Here is a 14,776-nt window from a genome sequence, read left to right on the forward strand (position 1 = left end):
TATTTTGTCATACACCGTACGTCTCTGACGAATAAGTTGGTAAATTTAGAAATCGACCCGCCAAAGCTGCGACATTTGTGCACGGACTGACTTTGTTGAAGGCATTTCTACCATCTGTTTCCATATGCTTGTAACTTTTCCTCGTGAATGAGTTACTAGTACGTCAGCCAGGAGCTCTGCAAGATCAATTCGTTTTCATACATTGAAAAAATCCAGTTGCTGAAGTAAAACATAGGTTTTTTCACTCAACAGAATTTCTCATTTGAATCAAATTCGGGGGGTACCTATTGTAAAGTGCCTTTGGGCGTCACGTGGTGGCCAATGTAGGAAAGTCCTAGCCTCAGATTGCTTTCTCCCTGCGAATAACTGGGAGGTCGGAATTCTTCCTTTAGGATCCGTGAGTGTATTCTAGAAAAGGCGGCACCTAGTATCAATGGCCAATAATACTGAGTGTACCTTCAGTCGCCATATTGAAACATCAGATCTGTGTGTCACAGTATAAGTGCATTGCACATATATTAATGTTATGGGTGTATTATCATCATGACGGTGGATTTCAGCGATTATTTTTGGGTAAGAGTGAGGCCATAATTTCATCTTACTTTTTATTACAATTCCGTTTCTGGGCGGAGAGGGCGTTTTTGGTATGTAAGTTAAAACTTAACCGCCGATGCTGGTAATAACTTGCAAGTGGTGTTTGGCTACTTCCTGCCGGTTGCTAACGTTGTTCATCCCTCGCATTTTTTCTCGCTCAAAGATGCACATAAGAGGCAGTATTGAGTATGGTTTGTGTCAAATGTAAGTAATTAATGACTGTGATATGCCAAATTTTGTGTTTGTATGTTTGTTTATGTTGTTGTGAGGGGTGTTTTCGTAGTGAATTTTATCACAGAATTCCGAATTACAATGACTAAAGCTGTAGAACTATTGAATTAATTGTATATTTATTGTAATTGAGGTGCCAAAAGTGTTGTAGATAATCTACTAAGGGGATATATAATATTTATTGTATCAACAGGAATGTATGTTGAAATGATGTTTTATTTTCAGGGAGACAAGAATAATGGATTTGATATACTGTACCATAACATGAAATATGGACTGGTGGCGAGCAAGGAACTGGCCGAATTCTTCCGGGAGAGGTACGATCCTTTTCCTGGTCAATGATAACGATTTTTTTAGGGATGTTTCTTGTCGTGATTTCGGATGACGCTTATTGTAGTGTTATTAGTATTAATTTATTCTATGAGCAACTAGGATTTCTATATAAAATTCTTGTTAATGGGCCTGTCCTCTGAATGCCGGGCTGGGAAACTTGTATCATCGTAAAACAACGCTGTTTTAGTCTGTGGTCTTACCCGGAAGAGCTGACATGCCTATATGAAAGGATATGTTTTTAGCGTATGGTTATATTGACATTTTTAAGGCCATGTTGCTTGTCTAACTTATTTGCTCATTGTCATCTAATATGGCCCATGCAGTGAGAATTAAATGCCCGCAATTACCGTGGGTTAGGAAGTGCACCTTATTGACAGCTTATGAGGAAAACTTTACCTGTGAGGAAAGAGCATATGGTATTTGGTGTGCAAAATGGTTTACTGGATGTTAGATTCAGGCGATTAGTTTTGACCCCTTATTTTCATGTACAAATTCCCTTGCATGAGGTTAATCTTTTGTTAAAGGTTGTGTCAAATCTTTTAGATAGATAGATAGATAGATGAGCGTCTGTATTCGGGCGAAATTGAGCCCATAAGGTCCCTTCTACCATTCAACCCCTAAATTTTTTTCGGGAAATGAGCACCAGAAAATTCCACCAGTCGAATCACATTGCTGTAAATTATTAATATGTTACTCATTATGAATATCACTATGTTAATCCTATTTCAACTAAAAGCCAAATCGTACATTAAATGTTCTGTGGGGCAAATGACGAAATGATTAACTGTCAGTCATGAAAGTATAATGGTAGGTAACATTTAGTGGCAGCTTGAAAGGGATGGCATATTCATTCATTTTCATGAGGACGCTAATTGCAGGAACTGGAGAAAAATCAATAGCTTTGCTTTAAAACAATAGCGGAGTGGTAATTTCATTGTTGTGAAATTATTTAACCGTGTAACGTTTCCAAATGCATGAATTAAAATTATATGGCTTATGTCTTTCATAACATTATTTATGAATGACTGAAGTCTTAATATTTAGTGGTGCTATAGCTTAGTGACAGTGTTTTTATTAGACAAGGATATCTCATTCCGCGAGTTTCATTTTTAATATTGAATTTTACTGGAAGAATCCTGTATTAATTTATACAAAGATGTACAATGTATGAAAATATGAGTGAGCCCCATTTTAAATTCCTTAAAACATTAATTTCACAAATATGGACAACTACGAGGTTGTTTTTGAAAAAATTGATTGCTACTTAAGTTAACTTTTGGGAAGAAGGTAGAATTTTTGGTTGGTAGAATTTTTATTCAGAAGTATGGAAAAATCATGGATTATGCAGCGAGTATCCAACTAGAATCAGGACTCAGAAATTCATTTGTATGTTCAAAATATTGGCTATGATGCAATATTCATTTATTGTCTGGGGAAGAAGAGAGACAAAATAATGGTAAGGTGAATGCATATGCCATTATAGGGATTGTAGTTCATGGAGTACTGGTGTAAAAAACGTTATTTGGCTAAACATGGTGAACAAGTATGTAATTTTGGCTTATTTGCTGTGAAATGTGGTATTTAATTTTCATTAAGTAGTTGAATATTTACTTAGCATAAAAAATTACTCCATTGAGTCACTGCCCTGTAGCAAGATTTGATATGGTAAATAGGAATTAGCATTAGGTTGTTCATAGTGAGTGACCTATACTCCAACACGTAAAACAGATGTGAATTTATGAAGAGCACAAGTAAAATTTTTGGATACATTTTGTCATGAGTGACATAAAATGTAAGGAAAGGCTTCCCTCTTGGCCTTAATATTGACTACCTTGCTATAGACTTAATTTATCAGTGCAAGGTGTGCTTTAATAGTGAAGAGGGACTATATTTGTAAGTGATAATAATATTGTGCTCCCTGGTGAAGTAGTTATGTGAGATTTGGAATGGGGACTGCTGTACATAATGGCATTTTTCGTAAAGGATTCGGGATTCAGCTTTTGGACTTGTGAATTTTTCTGTGTTGTTGTGGTGATAATTACTAGTCAAATGCTCAGCACAACCTACCTGCCAGATAGAATGTTAACCTTTGGTCCACTCGCCATGTGCCACTCGAACTGCACAGATCATGGTTAGGAGGGGGGGCAGATCCTTTTATGTCAACTGCAGTTTTCCAGGAAGATCTGGCACCCCAAAAATCTCAAGGCTTGAGTGAAGCTTGGGTGTCCAATTGGGAATCAAACTTGGATCCTCCAGTCATTATCCAAACGCTACTTACTAGGCTACCATGATTTCCCATATTATATTAAGTTTTGTTTAGTTTGGTCTCTAATGACATATTTGCCTCTTCTGGATTGATATCCTGTGCTAACAGCATTCTATTCTATACATCATGGCCTCAGCACATGCATGTGTTCCACATTTATCGACAGTAATGTTTAGAAATTAACAAATCCTTAAGTGGTTTTCTACATATTTATTTCAGCTAACAGAGGATTACAATGTCCTGTCAAGTGTTCAAGTGCAATACTGTGGTTTATGAGAGGGAAGTTTCCATTTTATCCCTCCCATCTTATACAAGGTGTTTTAGAAAATAGGTTGTAACTTCTGCAGGAATTCAGGGGAATTTAGGCAAGCATTATTCATTCAGTACTGCATGTATTTTGATGTCTCATAATGATGCGCTAGGCCACTGCAACCATGGGTAGGTGCCTGCAGGTAAGAATCCGCTGAGCTAATGCTTTGCCCAGGCTGCTGAAAGATATACTGTGTGATGTAGTACAGAGAATGTGACTTAAGCTTAATGCCTCTCCTCACCTCAGCTTCACACAAATTGGCACCTATATTAAAACTTGTTGGAGTCACTGCTACTGTCTTTTTAGGACTCATAAATACATGCATACATTTCCCGGGCAAGCCATTCACTTTATTGAACCTTTCATTAATAAAATGGATTTGAAATCTTAAGAAATTTGTCATCTTACTCATGTACACCTCTATTTATAGTTAGTTCTCATTTTGTGGGATTTGGCTGAGAAATGTAAATTTGTTGAGAAGATTTACTTTAGTGAGGCTTAGTGTGGTTTCTATAATCATTAAAGACTTGGGCTTTGGAATTAATAGGCAAGTAATTGAAGGTAGGGGGTACAGTATTCATTATGAACCAGATAAAAAGTGATGTTACCTTTTCTCTATGCCTCTAATAGGAATACTGATTCTAAAAATCAGTTGCATAGTAAGAATTAGATGCTCAGCCTTATGTATAGTTTTGTCGTTGCCATTTTAGGAATAAGATTAGTCTTTATGTTCAGTTTAATGATTGATAATGTGCTTGCTATCTTATCCTTTAGATTATTCATATTTTGCTCGAGGCCGTTGGGAATGAATATTGTTCATGTTCTTATTGTAATGCATATTTTCCAAAGAAACTGTGGGAGATGCCGCAACAGTAACTTTTAATGGAGTCATCCACTAATTTGCATTTCAATGCAACAATTTCAGAGTGTAAAAATGATTCGCCTTCCAGTCAAGGCGAATGATTTTTATACTCTGAAATTGTTGCATTGATGATGCATCTTGTTGTTTTTCTATAATACATAGATGAACTCTTCCTGATAACATTGGCGATTATTATTTTTCTAGAGAAAATATATTGTTTTAATTATTAATAAGATCGACAGCTTAATTGCACTTATTATCTTGTCACTATTGGGTACAATGAACAATTTCCATTAAACACTTTATTTCACAACCCAATTTCAACAATGTTATGTTTAAATTTTGTTTTAAATTAAAAGTCTGGTTTAAATGGATATCAAATTAATTTTACCCATTAAATTTGATCATCTTGAGTTTAGTTCTATAATTAATTTAGTAATATATTAATTAAAATGTTTCCCATGATATCAATGTGAATTGTTTGTAGTGGCATTGACATTTTTAGGTTGGACCTCTAGAATGTTATTCCTTCATAACTGCTGATATATTAATTTGTGTTTCATTCATTTTCTTTTTCTCAATTACAGATCAAACATTGAAGAAAACCACCATAAACTCCTCAGTAAATTAGCAAAACAGGCCGGTAGTAGTTGTGGCCAAGGAACATTTGCTCCGGTATGGCAAGTTCTGAAGAATTCATCGGAAAAATTATCAAATCTTCATATGCAGATGATGCAAAAGGTGCAAGAGTTAGTTAAAGATGTTACTAAATATGCTGATGAGCTGCATAAGAAGCATAAAATGGTATTTAAAGTGATTGATTATATGTGATACATTCTCAAATGAACTTTTTTAAGTATGTTAAATATATCTTCCCATGAATTTATAGGTGAAAGAGGAAGAATCTGGGACCCTTGAAACTGTTCAAGCTATTCAGTCTGTTACATTGACACTTCATAAGGCAAAAGACTCTTATGTTCAGAAAGGAATTGAATATGAAAAACTGAAAAAGGAGAATGCATCATCACGGGAAATTGAGAAGGCTGAAGCTAAACTAAAAAAAGCTCAGGAAGATTATAAAAATTTAGTTGAAAAATATGGTAGCATTAAAGAAGATTTTGAGAGGAAAATGTCAATTGCCTGCAAAGTAATTTCATTTCTTGAAGAGTTACTAATTCAGTACATTTATTATGAGATACTAAGTCATTTTTATTTTCAGCATTTCCAAGATGTCGAGGAAGCTCACATCAAGCAAATGAAAGATTTTTTAAGTACATATTCAGAGATCTTACACAACAATCATGAATTAATAGGGCAGGTGAGCTTTGAAACCATTTCTTTCATAGTAATTTCCCCCCTTTATAAAACTGTAATTGACTTTCATTTTGCTGCAGGTCCACATAGAGTTCAAACAACAATGTGTTGAAATGACTGTTGACAAGCTGCTAGAACAGTTTGTTTTGCATAAGTATACTGGACTGGAGAAACCAGGTAATAAATCTATTCTCAAGTTCTTATTTGGTAATCATTTGTGACCTTATTTAATATAAAATACACCATAAAGTTATCAACCTGAAGGTGGAGCTCGCCTAATAGTAAGCTCAGCAGTGTGCAAAATTCACACATCAGGATCATCCAGATCCTTTCCGTATTTCTTTACTGTATTGTGACCAAAAGTCACATTGTATCAAATAAGGTCATGAATGATTTTTTCATAGTGATTGAATTCTTTGTATTCAACCTGATTAGTTATTGTTTCTTACTGATGCAAGTTCTCTTTGTTTTGGCTTTTCCATGCTTGCCGATCACATATTTACAAAAGATGCTAAAAACAAGTATACTCTTCTTTATGTGATACCATATTGAAAACTGGGTATTTTTTCGATATAATGTTATTCATAGTAGTTCCATAAATGTTATTCACTTTGGATGTCACATGGTGATCATTCCAAGTGAATTGTTTAAGATTGGTTCTACTTTGAATGTAATACTGTATGACTGATATCTAATTATTGTGTCTGGAAAGGATATTGAATGTGCCCAGATTATTCAGTTCACTTAATTCCCATCTAAAGTATTTTATTTCTGGTAATTTTTTGGCCTGGAAGTCTCTCTGTCATGCATCTCCATAAATTCAACTCCAAAAAAATATAATCACATGCCTGAGCTAGAACTTACTGAAATCGAAATCTATTCCAATTTTTTATTGGTATGGGATGCTTACATTTTAGTTCAATTCTTTAATTTAGCTCTATCTAAAGCTTTTATGAGTATTTAATAGGTGAAACCATGACTGAGGTATTTGCATGCTCTAAAATATATCAAATTTAAAAAATTTCCAGTAAATGATGCATGCTTGTTGAGTTTGTTGCACCCATCACGGAATCAAATCATTTCACTCCTCAAATGTCATCACAGGAGATGTTTGAAATGGACGTATACATAAAATGTGTGTAGGAGGAAAATTCAGTTTATCATGCTGTTTTTCTTACACATTTTCTACCAGTTTGTATCTCAGTTGTGCCTTTTTTAAAATATTTTTAACCCTTGAGAATGATTATAAACTTGATAAAACTATGTGAAAGACGAGGATACCTAATTACTCGTAGAAAGTGCGATTTAATTTTTCATCATAAAATTTTTGACTAAATAGAAATCTAGAATATGAAAGTACATCCAAGTCCAACGGCCTCGTATTGAAAAATTCACAGTCGCTTGGTATGAAGGTTTGTGTGAAAATATTCTCAAGAAATATTTTCTTTGTATCTATTATAAATAGCATCAGAACATGTGGCCAGTAAAGTGAAACCTTGAATTTACTTTTTTGAAGGGACCAGTGATAGATTCCATGAAATGAAAGTTAGGAAGAAAAGTGTTTCACGGGTACATTTTAATGCTTGACCAATTACACACCTCAAAAGGTTTTATATAGTAATGAATACACATCCAGCAATTTTTTATTAATTTATGCCGATGCAAGAGATTGAGTAAAATGTCATAAGTAGCGCTGAAAAAAAGAAAAAGTACAATTTCTAATATGAATTCAGAGAAACAGCAGGGGATAACATAGCAGTAACTTCAGTGGAGTCACTGGCTTCTTCCGGAGGAATAATAACTACCAAGCATAAGATCACTTCTCTTATCAACTGATTCCAAGGGGATAGTAATGATCATTCGTACTAGTAAATTTGGCCATTGGCAGTTTTCTTTCTGCTGCCAAAATGAGCAAATTTTGGCGTTCATTTGAAAAACCCCAGGCTTGGTGATCTGGAATACGAAAGATGATTCATTTATGGCATTTTATGTCTGCTCATTGTTGTGGTGACAATAGTGCTCTTATCATTATGATGCAAAATAAGTGAATGCCTTTGATTGATTTTGAAACATACATGAGAATCATATAGTCATTATTGAATTGACATAGGTTTGTGCTAAAGTTCATAAAATTATGAAGCTACTTCAAGATAATATAATACCCTGTCTTAGTGAAAATCAGGTGATATAATCATCATCTGTGAATTGCTTTGAAGGTTAAAATTTTTCCAGGTTCTTCTTGTCCAGCTGGTAGCCATAGGGACAAGGAGAGCCCTGGCTAAGCTCACCCTGATGATGGCTATAAGGGAATTTTTTGGCTTTGGAATTAATTGGCAATCAAAGGACATAAAGTCTCAATTGCAGCTGTCGATAAAGGGAAGATATTTAGTGTAACCGAAAATGCAGAATAGGAGGAAGTAGGAAGTTGTATTTATCCAAAAAGTACAAGGAATGCTGTCTATGTGATATTCCTATGTTTCTCTTAAAATCCAGGACCCAAAAAGAGCTCTTAAGTGGCTAAATACAAAATTTTGAGCTAAAATTAAGGGAACTAGGAAAAAAACTCATGTATACAAATGTGCCAATCTTATCAAGTAAAGAAATAATGGGAAGCTTTTCTGGTGTGATTTGCAGCATAATTAATCCTGTGCCAGGAGTCAACTCAACATAAGTCTGGATTTGCTCACAAACATGCAGTTGGGTACACTAAACTCTCATGTGTCTGAGGTTGTTAGTGGAAGAAGTAATTACATGCCAAGGAGAACCACATGATAGTCAATCCATTTGCTACTGGTTTCCTACTAAATGCACCTGTGTGTGAACCTCAACTGGTAATGAGTTGATCCCCAGCACAGGATTGATTTTCTCATAAATTAATCTAAAAAATCACCCGATTACTTCCCCACTTGGACAAAACTGGCACACTTATTTATGACTGTGATTTTCCCTATTCCTCTGGATAAGGTCACTTATGTGAGTCGACTCATCAGAAGGCTGTAATATTATAGTGTTCAAAAGTACTTCTTATGTAACCCCCTTATTAGTAAAGAGGAGTGGGCAAGGAGAGCTGAATTGGACCTTCCCCTTTGCCTCTAATCCTTTCTCTCATGGCTGCATGATTCAGAATAGGGGTATTTCTTGCCAGCAGACTCAATTTTTATCTGAGCATTTGCAGTGTCATTTCATTCATAGCAGTGGGAGAAGTGAGGATGAATAGGACAGCATTCTGAAATCCTAGAAACGAGATGCATGTAATTACATAAGATTCAGAACGTGAGTGATGAAAGAAACAAATGATGAAAATTAGAATTTCTTTTTACTCACAATATACAGTTCAAAATCTTCAGTTAGAAAAACTTTACACAGAAACACACATGGATGGGAATAAGTGCAGGCTCCCTCCACGAGGTCAAAGCCATCGTAAAAAGGTGGTGTGTATGCCAGAGGGAAGGTTGAAAATTGTGTGCGTTATTTACATGATGACAAAATCTTGCTCTCTTTTCATAAAATCAAGGATAAATTTTATAGTGAGTTTGCATTGCCATCAGAAAATTACAGTATCAAGTCACATTTGATCAGACTTCAGCTTTTTTTTTGCCTTGTTTGTTCATGCATTTTATTTTGCATTTATGCTAGCACAGTGATTTGATCTGTGCGGGACATTTTGAATTTGGTTTTATGAGACTTTGAAATTTGCAACAGCAAATTTAAGTGCAAATGGGATAAAGATATTTGATGTAATGATTGTTGGAGTGGCACTAAATCTGGGCATATATTATGCTCATTGCAAGCTAGTCAGCACCCTCCCACAATTATGTTTTCAAGGATGAGTTAACAATGGAATTGTGTACTCGTTGGCATTATTTATTTTGTATTTTATGTATGAATGAAGTGCTTGGTCAGGAATGGTATGTGGTGAAAAAAGCTTAAGGTCATCACAACCTTGCACCTGTATTTGCCTTCATCCTTTTGTTTATTATAGAATTTGATAGAGTATAAGTGATTTCTCTGCTATCATTTTATGCTTTGGTGATTGCAAATTTTATTTTCATAGGCGGTGGCTTTGTGGCCTTGGATTGCTAATGATTTGAATAATTACCTGTAATAACATTTGAGTTTTGGCCTCTCAGTGGCTTACAGGGTTATTTTTTTCATTGGTAGTTGGTACTCATTTTAATGGAAATAATTGTAGTTACTAGACCTTGGATTCCTTGAAAATTTGAGTGTCTTATTGAATCTGAATTACTTCCAGGAGTAATTGAGTTCGAGGAGCTAAATGTGTCAGGATGGACGCAGAGTAGTAACCAAACACTTGAATCTTCTGAGAAGACAACTAATGGTGATAAGCCTTCCAAAAAAGAAGGTAATATAGAGCCTGGTCATCAAAAACCAAGCAAACCATCCCGCCGCACTCTGTCCCTCCTGAACCTCTTCATGTCCAACTCCCAGGGTATGTGCTCCTTTTTTTGTACTCGTCTATTTCTTTCATGGCCGTCAAAATTGGATACCTACAGTCATCCTTATTGTGATCTGTTTATCCTGCTAGAGGGCTACCACAATTATTTTTTCTGATCGTGCATCTCAAGAAGACGTGAGGTACATTTGTTTTATGTTGCATGATGTGTTAAAGACATGTTTGTTTAACATTATTGTCAATGTTGCCATTCATAGTTGTCATTGAATCCGAGACACTTCGTAGATTGTTGCTGAGCTTTCAGTTTGTTCCTATGACTAATTTGTAATTTTTAAACTAGGAAACTTGTGACTTGACATATTTACACTGTAAGTTTAAGTTTACTTATTGTATGGATGTTGATTTGGGTTGCTCACTTTTTGCATATGAGTATGTCTTCTATTTTCTTTGTATTGCTTGCAGATTTTTTTATTTTTGATGCTTATTATATATTTTATACATATTTAAAATATTATTGTATATTCTTGCTATAGTAGCAGTGGTACTATGCTATATCATCAGTATAATTTTTAGATTTTATGTATAGTGAAGTTTTAAAACCATTTTGAAACTTTATTACGTAGTCATGCTGATTGAAGGAATGATTTAGGATGATTAGAAACTCATTTATTAGTGGAATTATTTTTAATTTTTATTTCTGTTTTAAATGACCCCTCATTTGTTTGAAGGCTGTATTTGGCTAAACTTCGAGGCAATAACTGGACATTTTATCATTAATAATGTAAATTGTAAAGCCTCTTTAAATTTTGATATTGTAAAGCCTAGATGTAATGCTAAATGTCATTGCCATTTCCTTTTTTGATAAATGTTTCTTTTGTTGCCATTTAGGAGAGGAAGTAACAGGCATAATTTCATGTCATTACCTGTACTCCTCAGCAGTGCTACTATATTCCTCAAAAGGAGTTAGTAAATAAATTTTTCTTGCTTGCATGCATATTTTAACAGAACTAATAATGATTAGTTGATGTGTCAGACTTGAATATTAGGCTAATTGTTGCAAAATAATGAAACGGAAGTGAGTTAATATTGTGGCGAATGAAGTGACTGGTATTAAAAGGATTAAGTGGCCATTTTCATTCATGTGATTAATATAATTGCAGCTTTGCTGAGGGATATTGAGTAGAGTGAGCATAAAAATGCAAGTAAATAGCAAAGGTTGGTCCTAAGTAGTTTGGAATTTACCACTTGCAACACAGGAATGCATGGATGTATTTGCAATTAAAAATAGAGTTTTGATCAACTGTGGATAACCTTATTTGATAATATAGTTGATTTATTATTCTGTGTGATGATAGGGAAAAAATAATCCAGAGTAATTGATTGTTAAATTTTGAAATCGATTCCACTGTTTAGGCCATTTTACACATGTAATAAGTTACCCTTTCCTTGATGGCCTTCATTCTTCAACATTACTTCTGATTTTTATTTAAATTACATAGAGGAGGCATGAATTTGGAAATGTCTAATTAATTTTTTTGTGTAGTGGTTCAAACTGGGGTATCAAATGCTAATGAATGAGTAATTTTATGAAAAACTGGTCTCAGAGAGATAAATGATTGAATTCATATGGCATAACTAGGGGCTGGGCTGGGCATATCCATACCAATTTATCCATACATCTGTAACAGGATTTTATTTTATTATTGGGCTTTTTGTGTGCATGGGAATTTTCTTCATCACAGTGTCATCTGTGGGCACTGAATTTAGTGGATGCCTTGGACAAATGTGATTTAATTGTGCCGGGCACATTGGACACGGATTATGAAAAAAAGGAATTGATGTACTTTAACAGTTAATTCTTAAAGAACTAGTCCAAGTCGTTCAAATTTTGTAGCTGCAGTTTAAAGGGCAAATTATGCAGTCATAAAGAAATGATCCATCTATTGAGTTTTCGGCTGAGGTTTACTATGTATGAAGTATCTACTTGGCTATCGAGATAAATCATGATGTATATTTGTAAATGATATAATAGCTAGAGAATGAATGTGACAGTTAATCACTCCTCATTGAAGTGGATAAATTGAAATGTTGATATGAGTGAAACATGTTCTACTATCTGTGTGTGAAAAAAGAACATTTTTTCAGCCTCTTTTCTTGAAAAATTTCCCTAATTGGACCTAGCCTATGTTACTATTTTGTATTGTACTCTATTTATGCAAAAAATTAAATGCACTTACTCTGTATTGTCTTTGTGTGAGGTGTCCCAAAACAAACAGATTAATTTTCAGATGTGTGTTATTTAGGTTAAGATTGGAGAAACACAGTTTCTCATATTATTTGTGAAAGCAATTTCTGCTCCTGATGAAAACAATGTTTGCATGATGCTCCTTCATTGCAAAATCTATAAACATGTCAAACAGTACTTATGAAATAAATCGCCGTGATTGTGCTGATATTTCACGAAGAACAACACTTGCCCAAAAGGTTTATTGCAACAACTCTTGCTTTGGAATAAATATCTGAAACTTGTGCCTAATTGCCCAAAATCTTAGTTTTTTGGTACCCCCTTGTTAATATTAATTTCACATGCCTTGGAACTAAGTGCCAGGTATAGGTTCTTATTTTTGACCAGTTTTCCTAAGAATTATGCATATATTCATTTTGCATTTGCTACCCTGGTTTTACGAAGGAAATCCCAGAAGTACCCAACCCAACAAAGATCACACAAAAATTATGGAAAAAAATGTATTTATTTTTCAGCATCATTTCCATTCAGCTCTTTGCACTTTTCTCAGCGATGTTCAATAAGTTCGATACCCTTTTTATTATAAGAACTGTCTTGCTCCTCAAAACCGCCATTAACTGCTGGCATCACTTCTTCACCAGTGGACCTTCATCTTTGACCACCGAGCCATTTTTTTCAAGTTTGCGAACAGAAAATAATCTGAGGGGGGCTAAATCTGGTGAATAGGGTACATGAAAAAACAATTCAAACTTTAATCCATGAATTTTGACCATTGCAATAACGGATTTGTAAGCTGGTGCATTGTCTTGATGAAACAATGCAGCCACTTTTGCCTGATTTCTTCACTCAAACGTCGCAATAAGTTCACATAGTAATACTCATCATTGACAGTTTTTCCTTTTCTAGATAGTCTATCAAAATTATCCCACGCGCATCCCAAAAAACCGACGCCTGTAAATGAAACGGTCTTCGCCTTCTTTGGAGGCAGTTCTCCCTGTTGAATCTATTGTTTTGATTGTTCTTTTGTCTTGAGTGTTAAGTAATGGACCCATGTTTCATCCATGATTATCAAATTGCGCAGAAATTCTGCATTTTTGCTGTGAAACTTTGCTAAACACTCAATTGAAACGTCTTCACAGCACTGGTCTTGATCAAGTGTGAGCAAATGTGCCACCCATCTTGCACTCGGCTATCTCATGTCCAAATTTTCAGTGAATATGTGATGAACTGCACTTTTTGAAGTCCCTACTATGTCTACTAGCTCGAGCACATTCAGTTGACGATCATCCAGTATCACTTAGTGGATTTTCTTCACTGTTTCTGGAGTCGTCGTCTCATTTGGTTGACCAATGAGATGCTCGTCTTGACAACTTGCTGACCCATTATTTTACCTTGGTAAACGAGGGGCAGACTCACCCAGAGTAGAATCCAGTTCAGCTTTTATATTGGTTGGGCTGGTGCCTTTCAAATAACAGTATTGTGTCGCCTAGCAATGAACATTTTTCTCCATTTCCACAAATTCACTGAAAAATTTCACAATTGATGGCTGCCAAACAAATGCTAAACAACGTGGTGTCTTCAAACTTGACACATGTGCTTGATAGATTGCATACTTTCTAATACAGTGATATTTTTCAAACAACTACCACCATCTCTAGGTCAGGCCGGGTACTTCTGGGACTACCCTTATAAGGCACCGCATGCAATCAATATTGTGTGGAATATGTTCTGCCACTTGATATAGATATGGTACAAACCTGGTATGATACACCATCATGGTACAACCTCTATGAAGTGTCTAGAATTTATGTTAATTATAATTCACATGAAACAGTTTCTGGCGTCACTTGTGGAAATTCTTCATATTGAAATTAAATTTAAAATACTTAGCCTTTCCACATAAACCCACCACACGGTTTATGTGGAAAGGCGAAGTATTTTAAATTTAATTTCAATATAACTCACATGTTAAATGGTTTAAAAAATCATTTGAGGTAAAATATGGAATACATACCCTTCCTGCCATTTCGTTTTGGGATCAACAAAGTGAAGAAAGGAAAAATTGCAGCAACTTAAATAGTACAGTTAAACCTTGCTAATTTGGATAGTGTGAGACCAGGGGTCCAGATTGACCAAAATCTAGATTAACCCAGGAATTGACAGTGGAGTAACCTCCTTAAGTATTTTTCTCCACTATAAATGACTTT

At 34.9% G+C, this 14,776-nt stretch overlaps 1 protein-coding gene across 4 annotated transcripts in view; it reads left to right on the plus strand.

Annotated features, from left to right (window-relative positions):
• Positions 1 to 451: 451 nt before the first annotated feature.
• Positions 452 to 14,776, plus strand: part of LOC139685705 (F-BAR domain only protein 2) — a 70,355-nt gene continuing 56,030 nt past the window's right edge. For 2 of the 4 annotated variants that reach the window (XM_071582720.1, XM_071582721.1), the window contains exons 1-7: positions 452 to 573; positions 1,051 to 1,142; positions 5,184 to 5,400; positions 5,486 to 5,743; positions 5,816 to 5,914; positions 5,991 to 6,087; positions 10,163 to 10,360. In XM_071582720.1, the coding sequence (XP_071438821.1) occupies positions 544 to 573; positions 1,051 to 1,142; positions 5,184 to 5,400; positions 5,486 to 5,743; positions 5,816 to 5,914; positions 5,991 to 6,087; positions 10,163 to 10,360 (991 nt within the window). In that variant the 5' untranslated portion in view covers positions 452 to 543. Of the gene's footprint in view, positions 574 to 716; positions 799 to 1,050; positions 1,143 to 5,183; positions 5,401 to 5,485; positions 5,744 to 5,815; positions 5,915 to 5,990; positions 6,088 to 10,162; positions 10,361 to 14,776 lie in introns of those variants that run through there. The other 2 variants (XM_071582723.1, XM_071582722.1) reach the window with 2 other exon arrangements.

Source organism: Hetaerina americana, unplaced genomic scaffold (assembly GCF_022747635.1).
Source record: "Hetaerina americana unplaced genomic scaffold, ioHetAmer1.1.p SCAF_12, whole genome shotgun sequence".
In the NCBI taxonomy this organism is placed as follows: Eukaryota; Metazoa; Arthropoda; class Insecta; order Odonata; family Calopterygidae; genus Hetaerina; species Hetaerina americana.